General features: G+C 34.8%; 1 protein-coding gene across 6 annotated transcripts in view; it reads left to right on the forward strand.

The window, feature by feature from the left end:
* Positions 1–17,110, forward strand: part of LOC133849523 (solute carrier family 41 member 2) — a 39,006-nt gene that overhangs the window by 3,364 nt on the left and 18,532 nt on the right. The window contains exon 1 of one of the 6 annotated variants that reach the window (XM_062285668.1): positions 1,224–1,563. The exons of 3 other annotated variants lie outside the window; for them this stretch is intronic. In XM_062285668.1, the coding sequence (XP_062141652.1) occupies positions 1,401–1,563 (163 nt within the window). In that variant the 5' untranslated portion in view covers positions 1,224–1,400. Of the gene's footprint in view, positions 1–1,223; positions 1,564–14,807; positions 15,170–17,110 lie in introns of those variants that run through there. 2 more of the 6 variants (XM_062285662.1, XM_062285664.1) reach the window with 2 other exon arrangements.

The following is a 17,110-nucleotide window of genomic DNA, read 5'->3' on the forward strand; positions in this document are numbered from 1 at the left end:
CGATTGTATCGTTGTATTGGTATATCGGAGTATCGGTGTATCGTTATTCGTTCACACGAACTCCCCTGAAACTTTTGTGAGCAGGTTACTCGTTAATTGAAGTGAGCGTCAAAATAATGGTTTTATGACACCTGACATCGCACTAAGTGCTGCTTCACCATCAATTGATGTCAACTCACACTAACTGCATCTACTGGAGAATCATTTGCCAACTCTATATTGGTTCGATTTTGAGCATACTTTAATTAAACTAAATACATTCATACTTTTTTATAGCCTGTTTCTAGTCTTTGCTAAAAATATGACAACAGTCATAAACTACATATTTCATATCTAGTTTTGAAGCTAAATAAGTATGGTCCGAATATATTAAGGTGATCAATTCAATTTCTAATATACTTTTGTTTAAAAATAGGTATTTTTATTTTTAAGAAATTAAACTAAAACATAAACACAAAAAAAATCAGAAATGTGATTTAGCTGTTCCTTCAATTGAGATACTACTGTGCTCTAAAACTTTAATTTTAAATAACACGGGTGTTGCTGTTTTGCATTTTTCACTCATGTTCCGGCATAGGAAATGTGGCCAAATAGGTCTGATTAGCTTAGCAACAGAACGAGATGAGAGACAGAATATAAGAAAGAATACAAAATGTACTTCTAAAAGCTGTTCCAGCATCAACCACCCACAAAATGTGTGACACAAATGGAAATGAAACACGTGAATATGAATTGGGCCAAGCAGTTGATCTTGAATTTGTTGTTGTTGTTGTCTGTCTGTTTTCGCAGTTGCTACTTCTGTTGATGTTGTTGGTGTTTTCGCAGTTTGCCGCTGTGGTTGTGCTCTTCTTTTGTGAAAAGGCTGGGTGTGTATGAGTGTATGTGTGTGTGTGTGCATGGGTGTGTTGATGCGATGCTCAGCTGTTGACAGTCTTCTTCTTAGTCTGCTTATCGACGATCGCTTCGCATCCCAGTTGTGTACCTATGTGTGTGCGTGTGTGTGTGTGTATAAGTGATAAGTGAGAAAAATAAATGAGAGCGTGCGCCACAGAGAGGAGAGTGGCGAGTGGAGATTGAAGCGTGGAGCGTGGAGAGTAATAGATCAAACAAACAGTAACAGTAGCAGCTGCCCAGCACAGCATTGAAAACAACATTTTAATATTATTTATTTTAAATTTTACCGCGACTGAGACGGCGGCTTCGCCTAGGGCTGCGACTTTGTCTTAGTCAACATTAAATTAGCGCAGATAGCGCCACATCGGCAACGGTCGCGGATGAAGCAACACATTTTGAATTGTTGATGGCCTAAAATGTCGTAACGTTCGCGACTAGCGGTGTAATCAAATTTAGTTGAGACCAACACAAACTCTCCACTCTCCACAACGAGAGTTTTGTCCCAAATGGATGCCATGGAAAAGCTGCTGAAACGCAGCGAAATTCTGCGCTACAATCGCCTCAGTCGCGGTCGGAGTGGAAGGCAGAGGCGTGGCAGCAGCGATTACGCCCCACTCCTGAGCAGCGACGTTGACGATGATAATGTCAGTGATGAGGAGAGCGAGGCAGGTATGTTTGGAGAGCTGAAAGTGTTCCATTCCGCATCCCAGTTGTACTGTTCACTGCTATTTAAGGAATGCCAGTAATTCATTCCATCGAGCGATTACTGTATTTGATAATGTGATAACATTTGCTCATTATTAGCCAGCAACTCTGATAAGAGCGAGAGAGAGAGAGAGAGGCAACAAGTGATTACAGAAAGTGAAAGGAGCAAACTAGGAGTGAAAAACACGCCCCTTCTGTCCTATATTTAAAAAAAAAGTATTGAACTATCATTCAAGACAACTGTCTTCGTTATTTGTTTACTTCCTTCACATATTTTTGTGCTTAACTTAAGCTGAAAACAACTGCGAAAACACTAAATACTCTTGTGGTTAAATAAAGAGCAAGCTGTCAATGCGTATATTGACCTTTTGCAACTAGCCGATCGATGAGTGTTTTATTTTCGTTGATTGGTATTTGTTTTTGTTGAACCCTTGGAGGCATTTGAAGTCGGCACGTCGTCGTATCACTTCATAATCAAAATAATATCCGCAACTGCTGTTAACACCAAACCAGTTTTTGTAAACCTCTCAGAGAATTTCGTCTTTTTTGTAGAGTATCTAATAGAAGCCACGTGTAAGCAAACTTAATTAAACAATTGCAGCTTCTTTAATTGCCAAATATTAATTGTAATATAACTTTGCTATAATCACGTTATCAGATTTAGATATCATTTATGATAGCAGCACTTGAAAACATTTTGTATTTCTCGATGCATACTTTTGGGCATATTCAAATATGCTCAACGTGTTGTTGACAATTCGGCACATTCGGCTATTAAATGAATAATAATACAATTGAATGACATGACTTTTAAAACTTTTATGCGAAATTGGCTGCTGTTGGGTATGTTTACTGGGTGAATTTATATGCAACAACTCTAAAGATAGATTCTTCATTTTATTTGTAATGGATCCTGAATATTTCAACACAATCGCAGAGCATGTGAAAGAATTATTGAACAATTTACTTGAGTACAATCTGATATATAGAATATTGTTTTGCTGCTTGTCAATGCAGATCAGAGGTTATCTTGTAGATTCAATTGCATTCAATTTATTCTGCAGATCGTACAGTATTCCGCTTGAATTTTAGAATCTGACTGTATTACTTATTTGTTTTTGTTTATCATTATAATTGTTATCATTTAGTATATCCTCAAAAGTTCAACACAATTGCATAGTTAATGCAAAAATTATTGAACATGATAATGTGATGTGTTTTATGTTTCACTGCTAAAAGTTTGCCAATATCTTTGATGCTCAGAGATCAGAAGTTATTTCTTTGTTTTGTATTTCGATTGCAGCTGGTTTTAGAATTTATTTGTTTGTTGTTTATAGTTTTTAAAATAATTGTTAAATGTAACCAGAAAGTTATTGACAACATTATTGAACCCGTATTTCCATTCTTGAAAATATTTCCGATGTTTCAATTGCATTCAGGGCGTATAGGATTCGTCTTTGCTGATCTTTCATGGCTGACTGTATTGCTTTTTATATCCTATAACCATAGAGTAGAAGAATGTTCTAAGGTTGTGCCTAGAAGAAATGCAGAAGAAGCCATCTCCGATCCGTTAAACTATACTTATTCTTGATGAGTGTGAAGAACTGAGAGTATGTATTTCCATGTCGGTCTGTGTATATAAACTCCTACTTCTCAATATGAGAGATATTGTTGTATACAGATAAAGTTGGTTTTACATTTTTTCCATGTCAGCTTCAGCCCCGTTAACTCAAATTAAAATGAATAGCAAGCAAACGATTATTCGTACATACAAAAGTAACTACAGTCTTTATGATTCCTGAAAATTTCTTTGCGATCATATAAAAAACCTTAGAAATTATTCACAGAATAATTTTATATGAAAACAAATAAGATAGCTGCTATATTCGATATATTTCGTATTCTATGGTATATTTTAAACAGTAGTATATTATTATTCCAAATATCTTATACTAAATTTGCACGACAACAAAAAGCGATCGGTATATTTTATATTCTATGGTATATTTGAATAGTAGTATATCAATATTCGGTATATTTAAGTATTTGTTTCGGAATATGAAATATATTTGTTTATTTTTGACTTTTGATCGAAAACGAGTGCCAGGTATTTAGCAGTCGAGCACTGCAGTCGAGGACTGTAGTTTTCTCAGTTGCTTTTTATTGTTGCTAATATCATCATTAAGTTATGGCCGTGTTTAATCACACTTATGATGAATTTTCATAGACATTTCGGTTGTATTGGATGTCTTAACTGCGTATATAGCAGACCGTCGGCCGCCCCCAGGCAAATATTGCGGCGGAATTGTGAGTTATCAGGTGACGGAATCCAGAAACGAGACATCGACTCATCGAGAGCAATTCACTTGCTGCTTGCTTGGTTTGATGTGCTGCTAATGTGTTGTTGATGTGTTGTGTGTTGTTCAAAGCACATTTTCCATGAATTTGTTCATTTTATTCCGCTCTCCAACTGAATTCAACTCGGCTCGCTCGCCCATGATTTCAGCCAGATTATGGCCACGTTGATAAGAGCTCTGTTTTGTATTTGTTTTGAAAGCCAAGCAGTATAATTTTTAGACAATGACTGAGAATACTTCTGAGGAAGACCTATAATCGAGACGCAATAATTGTAAATGATTGTGACCCATAAACCAACGATATTAGTTTGTTTTTTTATATCCTAAACTTATCACGAATTCCAATAGTAAAGTTTGCAACTTTATTAATTGATTCAAGATTGCGATGCCCCTACAATTGTTCTCAATTACCTGGTGGCAAAAATAGTTGCCGAATTACGCATACGCACCGTTGGAGTGAGACTGACTAATAAAATGGGAACTAGAAAAAATGCGTTAAATCGTTATCTGAAATTAGATGTGATATTCATTTCATTTTCAATTGCGCCTCTTTTGAAGTTGAGCGCGCTCAATTAATATGGATATTCAATTTTGGAATATCAGGAAGTTGTTTGTCTATTCTATTCTATTCGATCTAATTTGCTCGATACTTAGTCAGTCTGGTGATCGTTCGTTGATATTGACCAATGTGTCAATATCGTCGTGTAATGACGGGAAGTCGCATATGTTATGTATATGGAAATTAGCTCTAATAGAGCTGTCAACAATGTGTAACATGTTCTACAATAATAATTTGATGGTGCCTCGAAATCAATGCTTTTTGCTGCTTGTTAACACTGTGGGAACCAACTGTTATTGTTGTTGTCGCTGCCGTTGTCGCTGACATCTAATTGCGTATGGAGTACGTATATTTGCTTGCCCAAGCCGAAGGCCCAGCGGCAAGGTCATTGATTTACCGCACTGTGGGCAGCAATCACATATTCGTTGTCTGAAAATTGAGAAATTACAATTATGCTAATAGATAGATAGAATAGCAGTTTTATAGCTGGAATTTGTTTGCGGTTAAGCTCATTATTGCAGAAGTAATTGTTTCCTCATTCAGGAAAAAAACCGATATTTTAAAATATTCATTAATTCGAATAATTATTATTTTCGTATACATACATTCCTCCCTTGAATATGTCGAGAATTTGGTGTATAGCCGTATATATATACACTCTGTGGTATATTTTGAATGCAATAGTACATATATCGAGATACCAAATATAGCTGTTGGTATATCTTTTACTCTATGGTATATTTAGAATGCAATAGTATATCGGTACACAATATAGTCTTCGGAATGTTTTGTACTCTATGGTATATTTGGTATGTAGTAGTATATCAATATACCAAATATTTATTTCTGTGTATTTTGTATTCTATGTTATATTTTATATATCGATATACAAAATAGAGCGTTTCGTATATTTTTATATTTTGTCGGTATATTTTATTTGGAATAATTTAAGAATAATACCGAAATGTTATGCTTTTATTGTAATTGTAGCTTTTTTACTCGTTGTTCATTCGTTCATGAAAGATCCAATATATTTCTTTCTGTATTATTGAAAGCAAACTTCGCAGAGTTAACTTTTCTTTCGCTCCATTTATTCGTTGTATAATTTGTAAATGTACTTCTGTTTTATTTTAGTTAGTTCGTTCTATTTGGTTATTGGGTAATTGTATCGAATAATGAAACAGCATTTATGTGCTCTGCAACTCGCTCCATAGTGCGTTGTAAGCAAATAAATAAGCCCTGAGGCGCCAAGGCGCATGGGCGCAATACGCATTTTGTTGTTAACAAATCCCCAAAGCAATGTATCTGCATCTACGAGCTGTATCTGTATTTGAATCTGTATCTGGGTAACTGAACTGCCGCTTCACATACTAATTATGCCAAATGACGCGTGTCGATTGCCGCATGAAAGTACGAGTATAATTTGATTATTAACTGGTTTATTGACGAATCATTTGCAATTGACAAACACAAACATAGAGTAGAGTACTCGAAGTCGACATGCTATCGACGTGATAAGAATAGCATGCAACTGCTCGATTGGGATTTCCAGAAGCTTACCGATTGACTGACTGACTGCGAAGATGACGCCATTAATAACGTTGCTGCTGCTCCACATGGGGTGTAACAATTGTTGTGTTGATTAATTTTTTCTGTTTTCTGTTTTTTTTTTTGGCTTTGGTTCAGCTGAACCGAGAACTGAGAACCGATAAGATGTTCCTGTAAATAACTACGCCAAGGTGTTAACCATGAACAAGTGCGGCTATCTGTCATCAACTTGATATCAAGATCGAATATTTCGCACGATTCGCTCGTGCTCAAAAGTTCCACCACGAATTGATGATACTCTGACAGGCAAATGCAACAACGTAACATCAATTAAGAATTGCATAAAATGCTTACTTGCAAGTCAGCGAACTCTGCCCCCGGATATTCAACACTATTATTTACGTTTTTTTTTTTTTATACTCACAAGTTGCGTTGCATTATTGAAGTCCGGCTAAAGGGCAGCAGCATCTATGTTTGTTATAACACATGCAAATATTGACAAATATTTGAAAAATGGAAGAAACAGTGTAGAGCATAAATTTGATTGTTTTTCTTTATTTTTTTGTGTGTATGTGCGCCTCAGACGATGTTGTGATAAATGGTGCTTGTTTTGAATGCTACGTGAGACTTTATAAGTACATTAAAAAGGTTGGCGTTTTTTTTCGTTTGATTTCGCTGATTCGTTTGCTTCGCGTTTTTCATCCAGATGTTAGCACTTGAGGAGTTTTGAGTGTACGACTGTACGACGAACGTAACGATTGTAATATCTTTATCTGTTTGTATCTCAAGTGATTGGTGATTAAATCGCGTAATAATAAACAAGCTCATGGGGAATTGTCCAAAGTTAACTGACTTTTCGAAATTTACTCCTAGTTTCATTTTACGTCAGCATCGCACTCAACTTTGTCAGTTTGCAATTTCGTCTTTTTGTTTTTTTTTTTTTTTGTGGCTTTTTAATATGTGTTCTACATGCAGTATCTACATTTAAAATATAAATATAAAAATAATAATACTCAATCTGCAGCGCTGATAAGCATTATCTGCAGTATTTACTTATTTTCGGACGTGTATCACTCCCTTAGCCTGTCGTCCAATTGGAGCCTGAGTAATCACCTTAAGGCTATTCTAGGAATAGTCCCGCCCCATTGGCATTGTATAGGGTACTTCACCCCACGCTGATAAAACCACTATAATCACGTGATGCCGTGAAGCAATGTTTTATGCTTCGCTCTGTATTACCTCAAGATTGCTGATGTCGAATGCAACTCGTCAGAGTTCACATTTATAGGCATGAGCTGGCAATCTTATCATCTATGCTCTGTTTTATTTTTATTCCGTGAAGAATCGGGATAAATAAAAGAAAATAAACCCACATCATCACAGTGTAAAATGCATATTAAACTAAGCCTTGTGAGAAACTGATTTCGGAATAGTATTTACAGCCTTCGGTATATTTCGGTGTATCGATATCCCAAATACGGCCTTCGGTATATTTTGTACTTTATGGTATATTTTAATTGTAATAGTATTTCGATATACCAAATTCAGTATATTTTGTACTCTTTGGTTAATTTGACTGAAATAGTATATCGATATACCAAATACAGCCTTCGGTATATTTGTTATTCTGCAGTATATTTATGATATTTTAGTTTTTCGTCGGTATATTAAGTTGGTATATTTTAGGAAAAATACCGAAATGTTTTGCTTTTACTGAAATTGGAACTTTATTATTTGTTCTTCGTTCACATTTATACCATGAACTGGTGATCGAATCATTTATGCTCTATGTATTTCATTCAATTTGTATTCCGTGATGAAAAATCTGCATAAACAAATGAAAATAGTACCACAACATTGCGGGGTAAATTGCACATTAAACTGAGAAGCTAATTTTGGAATCCGTATTTCTGTCTGTCTTGTTGTATCAATGCGTGCATCTCAGATATTGCTACAAATTTGGAATAAAGTTTGCTTTTGGTATATTTTCTATAGTCCTTTTTTTGTTCACTTCAATAATAATAAGATGACAAGACGAATTTTATTGTTAGCACACAGGTCGGATACTTAATTTTAACTATATGATCTAAACTATATTTATTAGAGTTTCATTAGTTGTTATTTGTAGCTTGCAATTCGAATTAAAGGCTTAGAAAAACAAGTTTTGTTTTATTGTTGGCACACAGGGCGCATACGTGATTTCTGTATACCATTTTCCTTTACTTTACTTTTATTTATGGAATCATTTTATTGGTTGAATCTTATAATAACTAATCACGTCTTACAATTACCACAGGTATTTTAAATTTTCAAAATATAATTATTCCTTTTATTTTTCTAAGTGAACAAAATATTGTTGGACCACGGCGCGTATACTTAATTTATATTTTGTAATTATATTTCTTACAGTTTTGTTGGTTATTAGTTGTGGCTGGGAATATCGCATTAGAGGGAAGTATAGAGTTTATTTTGATGATAGAGATTTATTTTGTGAGAAAATTGAATTAAAGTGAAGCGCAAGGAGCAATAAGTTTATTTTTGTATATTTGGCTCACATGACGTATACTTGATTTATATTTTATTTAGATATATTTTTATTACAGATTTCTTAGTTGTTTTTATTTTTTTGGACTTTGGAAAGAGCAATAGGAATGTCTTACATGACGTATTTACATATATGTATTTATTGAAGTTCTCTTAGTTTTTTAGGAAACGGAATAAAGTGGAACAATTTGCGTTCTAACAACATATTTATAAGAGTTTGTGTTTGTTGTTCGCCAAAAAATAATAATCATTGCAAATAAACACCATCTATTCTTATGGGAAAATGCAGCATCATCGTTCTTTTTTGTTTTTCACAGCTGTCATGCTTTTATCACACTTTCAGTTTCCATGCGGCTTGTGTGGCTCATTATCAATGAAGTTTCCCATGCAAATTATTTCTAAAACAGACTTTGCTTAACTAAAATGTAATTGAACATTTTTGAGAGATGTCATCAAAACCGATTTCTGGCCTTTGCAAGACATTCATTGTGTGCGTGTGTGTGTTTGTTATGAACGGACGTCATCATAAATTATCGCTGGTACTACAATAATAGTATAGAGATAGAGAGGTATAGATATTTGGAAAGCTTTTAAGTTTGTAAATTGCAATCAATAACAATATTAGTTCTCTTGCTGTTGTTGTTGTTGTTGCTGTTGTTGTCCCCCTAACCGATTAGATTGTCAATAGAAAGTGACAGGCGCGACAGCGACGTTCATTTGCCACTTGAAAACTCAAGTGCCAAAGGCAATGGCAAAAGCAAAAGCAAAGGGCTGATCCTGACCCCGAACCTTGTACTTCTAGCTTGTCATCTGAGTTGGCAGCATGTCCAGAACATCTTGCGATTGCCTCATAGAAAAAGCCACAATTAAGTGCATGTGCATGTGTCTAATTGCCTTGAGCGCAGAGATCGCGATGGAGATGTAGAGACCGAGAGGGAGACCGAGACGAAGGCGGAGACGGAGACGTAATAATTCATATGCGCGCGCGGGGGCCAATTGCACCTGCCAATTTGATGTGTGTGTGTGTTTCCCTCCGCCCAGCCCCTCGCGCACAACTGGCAACTCAGGAAAAAAACAGTTGTCTGTAAATTGAGGCGATGCCGTTGCAAGTTCAAGTTTAAGGTCGTGCATTTGCATGGCGAGCAGCGAGCAGCGAGCCCCAAACACACACAGACACACACACACACGACAGTCAATATAAAATGCCTGCAATTGATCGTTGATCGACGACGCTGGATCAAAGCTTCGTCGTTTGCCAGTTGATTGGACATTATCCAACAATTTGATTGGAACTCGAACCGCTGCTGTTTCCCCTCCCCCTCCCCTTTCCACCCCTCTTCCCCCGCCGAGTCAATTTGTCAATTGTCTGACGGTAAACAAATACGAGTAAATGCAATACAATTCGTTCAAGTAATTCACTTAAAAATTGCCACCGCCTCAGCCACCGCCGCCCACTCCAACACGTACCAAACAAAAAAGTAAAATACAAAACAAAATAAGCTAAAATGTTGTGATGAGTGTGCTCGACTGTTAGATACCCGTAAACAATTGTTTTGAATTCTTTTTTTGGATAGCAATATAGTGAATATATATCTTTAACATAGCCATCATATTATTAGGTATAACAAATATAATAAAATATGTTAAAATCGTTTACTTATTTAAACTTTGGGTGAAAATTGGAAGTTCGATTTTGTAGATAGCTTCTCTGTTAAGTCTTTTCCTTGCCCCTAACTCTTAATTACTTCTCAGTCTCTGTAATTATTTCGAATATATTCAGATAACGCAATTTTCATTTTTACTTTATTAATTTCGAAAGAAATTATAGTATTTTACTTTTCTACATTTTACTGTAGTTCGTATGTTTAGAAACTTATGCTTCAAATAATAAATAATTTTATATTAATATGCACATATACTTAATCCTAAACTGAATGCTACAAAAATGAATGGAGAAGAAAAACATTTATATAACATATCTAGAAGACAACCGATTAGATGGTCCATTCTTTGCAGTCTTCGTCTTCTCTTCAGTTCGGTGATTGTTATAGTCCAATGAAACCCAATGAGTATTAGAGAGAATAAGTATTTTGAAAATGTCTCAACAAATTTCACTTTAATTCTATTAACAAATAACTCAAATTTAGAAATATAAGAAAAATTATACCACAAATTACAAAATATACTATAAAGTACAGAGTACAAAATATACCGCGGATTACAGAATATACTATAAAGTATGAAATATACCATAGAGTACAAAATATACCACGGATTACAAAATATACTATAAAGTATGAAATATACCACAGATTACAAAATATACCATAGATTACAAAATAAACTATAAAGTATGAAATATACCATAGAGTACAAAGTATACCACATATTACAAAATATACTATAAAGTATGAAATATACCATATATTGCAAAACATACCAGACTGCAGTTTTTTGCCTTTTACTTTTACTTTTACTTTATTTACTTGCATTGTGTCGCATATGCCCTTCAACCCTTTGGCTAAACGGGTATGCATACAAAACGAGAAACGAATATGTGCAGCGTGTAAGTCCCCGCCCCAAAGATAGAGGGGGGGCTCCTGTCTCCCCTCTTCGTCTTTGTCTTCGCCTTCGCCTTTGCCTTTGCAATGCAGTCTTCGGTGCTTACGTGACCGTCCAATCCCCACCCTCAACTTGGCACTGTGAGAATTCCGCCTTTGTGTTTTTTCGGGGTTATTAAGAAAGCATATGCATAGCAATCAGTTAGTCAGTCATTCAGGTAGTCAGGTAGTCAGATCTCGTGCTATTATCTCATATCTGATGGAACGAAAAGTCCCCTTGCCAGGTTATTTTCGCTATGGCGATTGTCTATGCTCTGGGGGCGCAGATAGCACTTCCTATAAGTGTCGTGAGTCATTCGACTTGTATACTTATATGTTTAGTACTGTTTGTGTTTATCATCTGTCTATATAGACAGCACGTATGCCTCTGAGAATCTGAAGAAGTGGGACGCCTCCCTGGAAGTACTTCGAAGTATCGAATTTGTGCCAATTTCCCCGACTTATCTCTCGGGTTTTTTTCCCTTTCGAAATAAATGTGATGTAAACTATGTTTTAATTAGTAATCGATTAGGGTTTTTCTTTCTGTACAATCAAAGATATTAGCCAAAACTTTTATAATTATCAAAATTGGAATTTCTTAATGAAATTTGTTGGAAAACCGAGAATCTTATTTTTAAATGCAAAAACTTTTTAATTACCGAAAGCTGAATTTCTTACCTTTTTAATTTGTTTGAAAACTGAGAATCGTGATTTGAAATAGTTTTCAGTTTTCGAAATTTTTGCGGTACATTACTTTGGTATATTTTAAAATTAATATTGCACCTGTTTTTTGTTTTAGTACCATCAGAGATAATATAATAAAACTTTTAAACGTATTTTTTATAATTAAATTACTTTTAAAAACTGAGAGACCTATTTTTTTTTAAATACTTTCCAATTTTTCAATTATTTCTTTAATTATTTAAAAAGATCGATTCGATTATAGATATATTTGGGTATATATTAGCCAAAACATAATCATCAAAAAAAGAAATTTGTTTGAAATCAAAGAATCTTATTGTGAAATACTTTCCAGTTTTAAAATTTCATTAATTCCGTTCCCTTTACTTAAACTCTTAAGTAAATATTAAAAAAAATTGCTTATTTTTTTAATTTTTGGGTAATCAAAAATATTATCGTAACATATTTTTATAATTATTTCTTAAAAATGTATTTGTTTTAAAAACAGAGAATCTTTATTAATTTTTTTAAATTCTTTCCAGTTTTCGAAATTTTATCAATTATCATTAAGTTCAAGTGAATTGGGTAATAAGATATCAGTTCGTTAGAAATGTATAGCTTAAAATTCGACTTGAAATAGAACATGTTTATGATTCATTATTGTTGTTGGCGGTAGCATTATTATAATTGTTGATTTTTTTGTGCTTTCACTTGTTCGCTAATTTATTTAATGTTTTCGCTGAATTAATACGCGAGTACATTTTTTGTCGTATCTTAATTAGTATTGTTGTTAATATCGTTCGATTAGTATTTGCATTGACTTCTGTGTGTGCGTGTGTTTACTCAATGTGTGCGTGTGTGTGTGTGTGTGTGTTGGTTGAACAGCATAATAATAGCATTTGGTTTTTATTTACAATTTCGATAAGAATCATAAATTGTGTGATACTCCTCGAGTGGTGATTAGATTAAATTGATTGTTATAAATATACATATGCATATTGAATAATATTCACAACTTTTTAATTACAATCGTGATTGATTGCATTATAAATAATAATAATACTGTACAATAATAAAAGCAGAGTTCGGATGATGATCCAAAGTGTTGACATCCAATTTTGAATAACATGCATAATTGATTGATAATTTTAGGTTTCCCATAATTAGACACAAATTGTTTGCTTGTTGTGTTGTTGTTGTGTGTTGATCTTATTGATTACTTTGTTTGCGTTCCATTTTATTTATAAATATTTATTTATGATCGCTATTCTTGTCATCTCCGTCAATTTCGCTGAGTGTCTCCCAAATCCCAAGATCTCAATTCCCAAGCTCGAAATCGTAGCAAATCAAGTTGAATCGAATGAATGAATGAAACAACAAACTCTTCAATCGCTCTTCGCTACATCCTGCACCCAAAGATCAATTCATCCATTCTTTTTGATGGTGCAAAAAAAAAAAAATGCGAAGAGCAAAAAATAAAGTTTGCTCATTTATTAATTAAAGCCAAGGGGCTTACAAAGCAGCGTAAGCGATCGTTAGTGTTTTTTTTTTAATATTATTTTATTTCTACTTTTTTTTCTCTTTTTTTATTTATTTATTTATTTTTGTGGACCTACGCGTTTTGTATCAATTATCCGGATGCGAACAAACCAGTTTTTGTTTCGGATTTGTGTATTTGATGCTTTTTTTTGGATTTTGGATTTTGGCAAGCGAACATGTCGATTGTTTTGGATTTGTCCATTGTCTATATATATATATATATATGCTTTGTGATCGTTTGGATTGACGAGTATTTCTATCGCTTGCTCGCTCTATGATTCTCTCGCTCTCTCTGTCTTGCACTTTAGATTGTTTATAACAACAATAAGTATGCTAAATCCAATTGTTGGGGGCAGCGACTGTGTCGTGCGTCACTTTGACCTAAAATCTAAAATGCTTTCCGTGTTTTCTCACAACACAAAACACAGCACAAAAAAAACTTTCAATTTGGGGTCACAAATAATCAACAAAGAGTTTTGTGAGTTCAATCGCAAAAGTGTAGTAAATAAATTTCAAATTTATTTACAGCTTAGTTAATTATTTACGAGTTGCAAGTAAATCATACGCTAATGCACGGATCGTGCGACATTCGAGGCACGTCGCTATTGCCATTAAGTGCAACAATCGTTTAGTCCTGATTACAGCGGGTATCACTCATACGCCCCATGTGCACTGTGCTGTACTGTGCTGGGCTGTGATAATTAATAATGAGTAATGAGCCAACTAACTGTCAAAAATGATGATTGTCAAAGCAATGTTAGCCGAATCCGAATCCAAATCCGAATCCGAATCGCGACGCCAATTGTGAATCGTTCGTTCGTTCGCTTCGCTTCGTTCTAACGGTGTGCACGAAGCTTTGCTGTCGCAGCTGACGTTGACGTCGACGTCGCTGTTGGCGTCGACGCTGGCAGCATTTTCATTCATTGATCTTGTCGCGTTTTGTGTTGATTTCTTTTTGGTCACTTTTATTTTTTATTTTTTGCTTTTGACTAACTCAACACACGAACTGAACTTGATTTCTATTGATAAGATATTGTGTTTGTCTGTGTGTGTGTGTGTGTGAGCGCAACTCTTGCTCTTGCTCTTGGCCAGCTTATCAACAGTTGTTGCCTCGAAATCCCAAAAGTGGCCGTTGGCTGATCGTTGATTGCCGCCGATCACGCTGCCCGGCGGGAGGCTCGCAGTTTTAGCCGTCGTTTTGGGGCTTATTGATCGCAAGTCGTCGTCGCCGTCGTCGCTCGCTGCTTGCTGCTCTCTCACATCGCTGTCGCAGTCGCTGCTGACGTCGCCGTCGCCGTCGCTGTCGACGGTAAATGAAACGCTTTGACGCGTTATAATAACAACTGTTTGCCGTCTTTGGACATTCAGTGTACGATATCCCGGCGTACGGTGCAGACGACGTCGCCAGCGAGCGAAAGATCAACACACATACACACATAAACAACTATCCAAATTAAACAATTTATAACACACGAAATTACAAAATTAATTACTAAACCCCGCGGTACGATAATAAAAACCCTTTTTTGCCAATTGTGTTTTTTTGTTTATTTTTGTTTGTGCAAAAAAAAAAAAACTAAAACAAAACAACAGAAACGCGCCTTCTACACAAATTTGAAAATTTCTAAAACACAAAATAAAATTACAATGTTTAAAATCAAGTGCTAAATTCGTGTCAAGTTTACAACAATTTGACAAAGTGCAAAGTGAGTGCAAAGTGTGGAACAACTGCAAAGAAAAAAGTAAGCCCAGAATGCAAGGAAAAAAAAATACACACACAAAAGAAGAAAACTTAAATTGCCAATCAGCTGGCAGCAGGTGGAAAGAAAGGCAGGCGGAAATCAATGGAAAATAGCGCACTTATAGAGGGTTAATAACTATTCAAGTTGTTAGCTAAACACATCTGTTAGGTTGAGGAACAAAAGAATGAACAAATTAACACTTAATTGAACACTCGAATGGGAGACAGCGAGAGCGCCAGGCGCTAAAACATTTCTACTTCCAACTTTGTCTTGGCCTTGCTCCAAAGCAAAATCCGCGTAGTTAACTGTTAACTGATCGATCAGCCGATTCGATCGATTGATCGTTAGCGTTGATTGGTTTCACACTTTGGCATTCTTTGCTGATCACCGATCAGCGATCACCGATCACCGCTCGCAGATGGCTATTAATTATGTATTTATGGATTTTTGAACATTTGTTGTACATTTGCTAATTTGCCACATTCTAGGCATCTATCGTATCTATCTTTGACCTTAAGAATTGCAACTTGAACTTCGTGTTGGAAGCATAATATAAAAAGCAGCAACACTTACCTTCTATAAATATAAATGCAAAAAAACTGTTAAGTCAAAAAAAGAATACAACAATAAAATTAAACAAAAAACAAAACGAAAAAAAAAAACGAATGGTGGCCGCAGGTGATTCGCATGCAATAAATAAAAATACAATAAGAAATGTATATATATATATATATATATATATATACAACAACAACAAGCACAACAATAAAAGCAATTAAAATGCCCAGTGGTAACATTTTAAACATAATACAGTTCACTTGGTTACTGTTGCTAACACACAAACACAAATACAAATACAAAAAACAAGAAACACAACAAATATAAATGATATTAATTATACAATTTTTACAATTTAAAATGCAACCTTAACATTCGCATCGCTCTTTTTTTCTTTTTCTTTTTAATTTTTTTGTAGTATTATATTTTTGAGTTAGGGTTGGGTTTTTGGTTTTTGGTTTTGTGAGGCCCTTTTGGAAAGAAATACAATGAAAATGTTTTAATTAATGCATAGTTAATATCAATTTGCCCAAGATATAACTGAGAAACAATACAAAACACAATATACAATACACAAATAATAATAATAATAATAATCACAATTAATTTATGTTGCTGGCATTTCGTTTTCATTTTCACGGCCAAATTGCAGTCGACTCAACGTGAATAGTTTTGCAGTCGAGTCGGGGTTGTGCCTTATTTTATGCATAACCATAATCGATGGATCGTTGGATCGTTGGGGTCGCCCGTTGCGCCATAACTGTTGTTATTTGTTATTTGTTGTGTAGTTATATTATTGCCTCGAATCGCCTAATTACTCAAGTTCTATGGACAGTCTCAATGGCCAATCGCCACTTGTGGTGGCCCTGTGTCATAACACACTTTGTTATACGCGCCTTTCAAGTTGTCGTCGTCGTCGTCGTCTAAGTGCAACTGTTATTTGTCTTATTTCAAGATCCTCAGTAAAACTGGGCCAACTCAACTTAACTCGACTCGACTCGAAATATACCTCAACTATTTGCTTTGTGCACAATTTCTCATTATTATTTTACTTTAATTTTTCTTTTGTTTTGTTTTGTTTTGTTGAACTGTGCTGCGTGCTGCTAATGAGCAGCTTTACAGCTGAGCTGCACTTTTTTTTTTTTAGGATTATTCCTCTTTACGCCAACACAGCACATTCTCATTTCAAATAGTAATCGCGTTCAATTGCGAATCAAATACTAACAGCTAAGAAAGTTACACTTTCGATGAAACCATATTCTGAAAATGTACTAAATGCTATATTTGGTATATCGATATGGTATATATATAGTACTAAATATAAGGAAAGGAAAAAAATAGTAAATTATACCAAAAGCTATATTTGGTATATCGATATAGTAC

This window comes from Drosophila sulfurigaster, chromosome X (genome assembly GCF_023558435.1).
Source record: "Drosophila sulfurigaster albostrigata strain 15112-1811.04 chromosome X, ASM2355843v2, whole genome shotgun sequence".
Lineage (NCBI taxonomy): Eukaryota > Metazoa > Arthropoda > Insecta > Diptera > Drosophilidae > Drosophila > Drosophila sulfurigaster.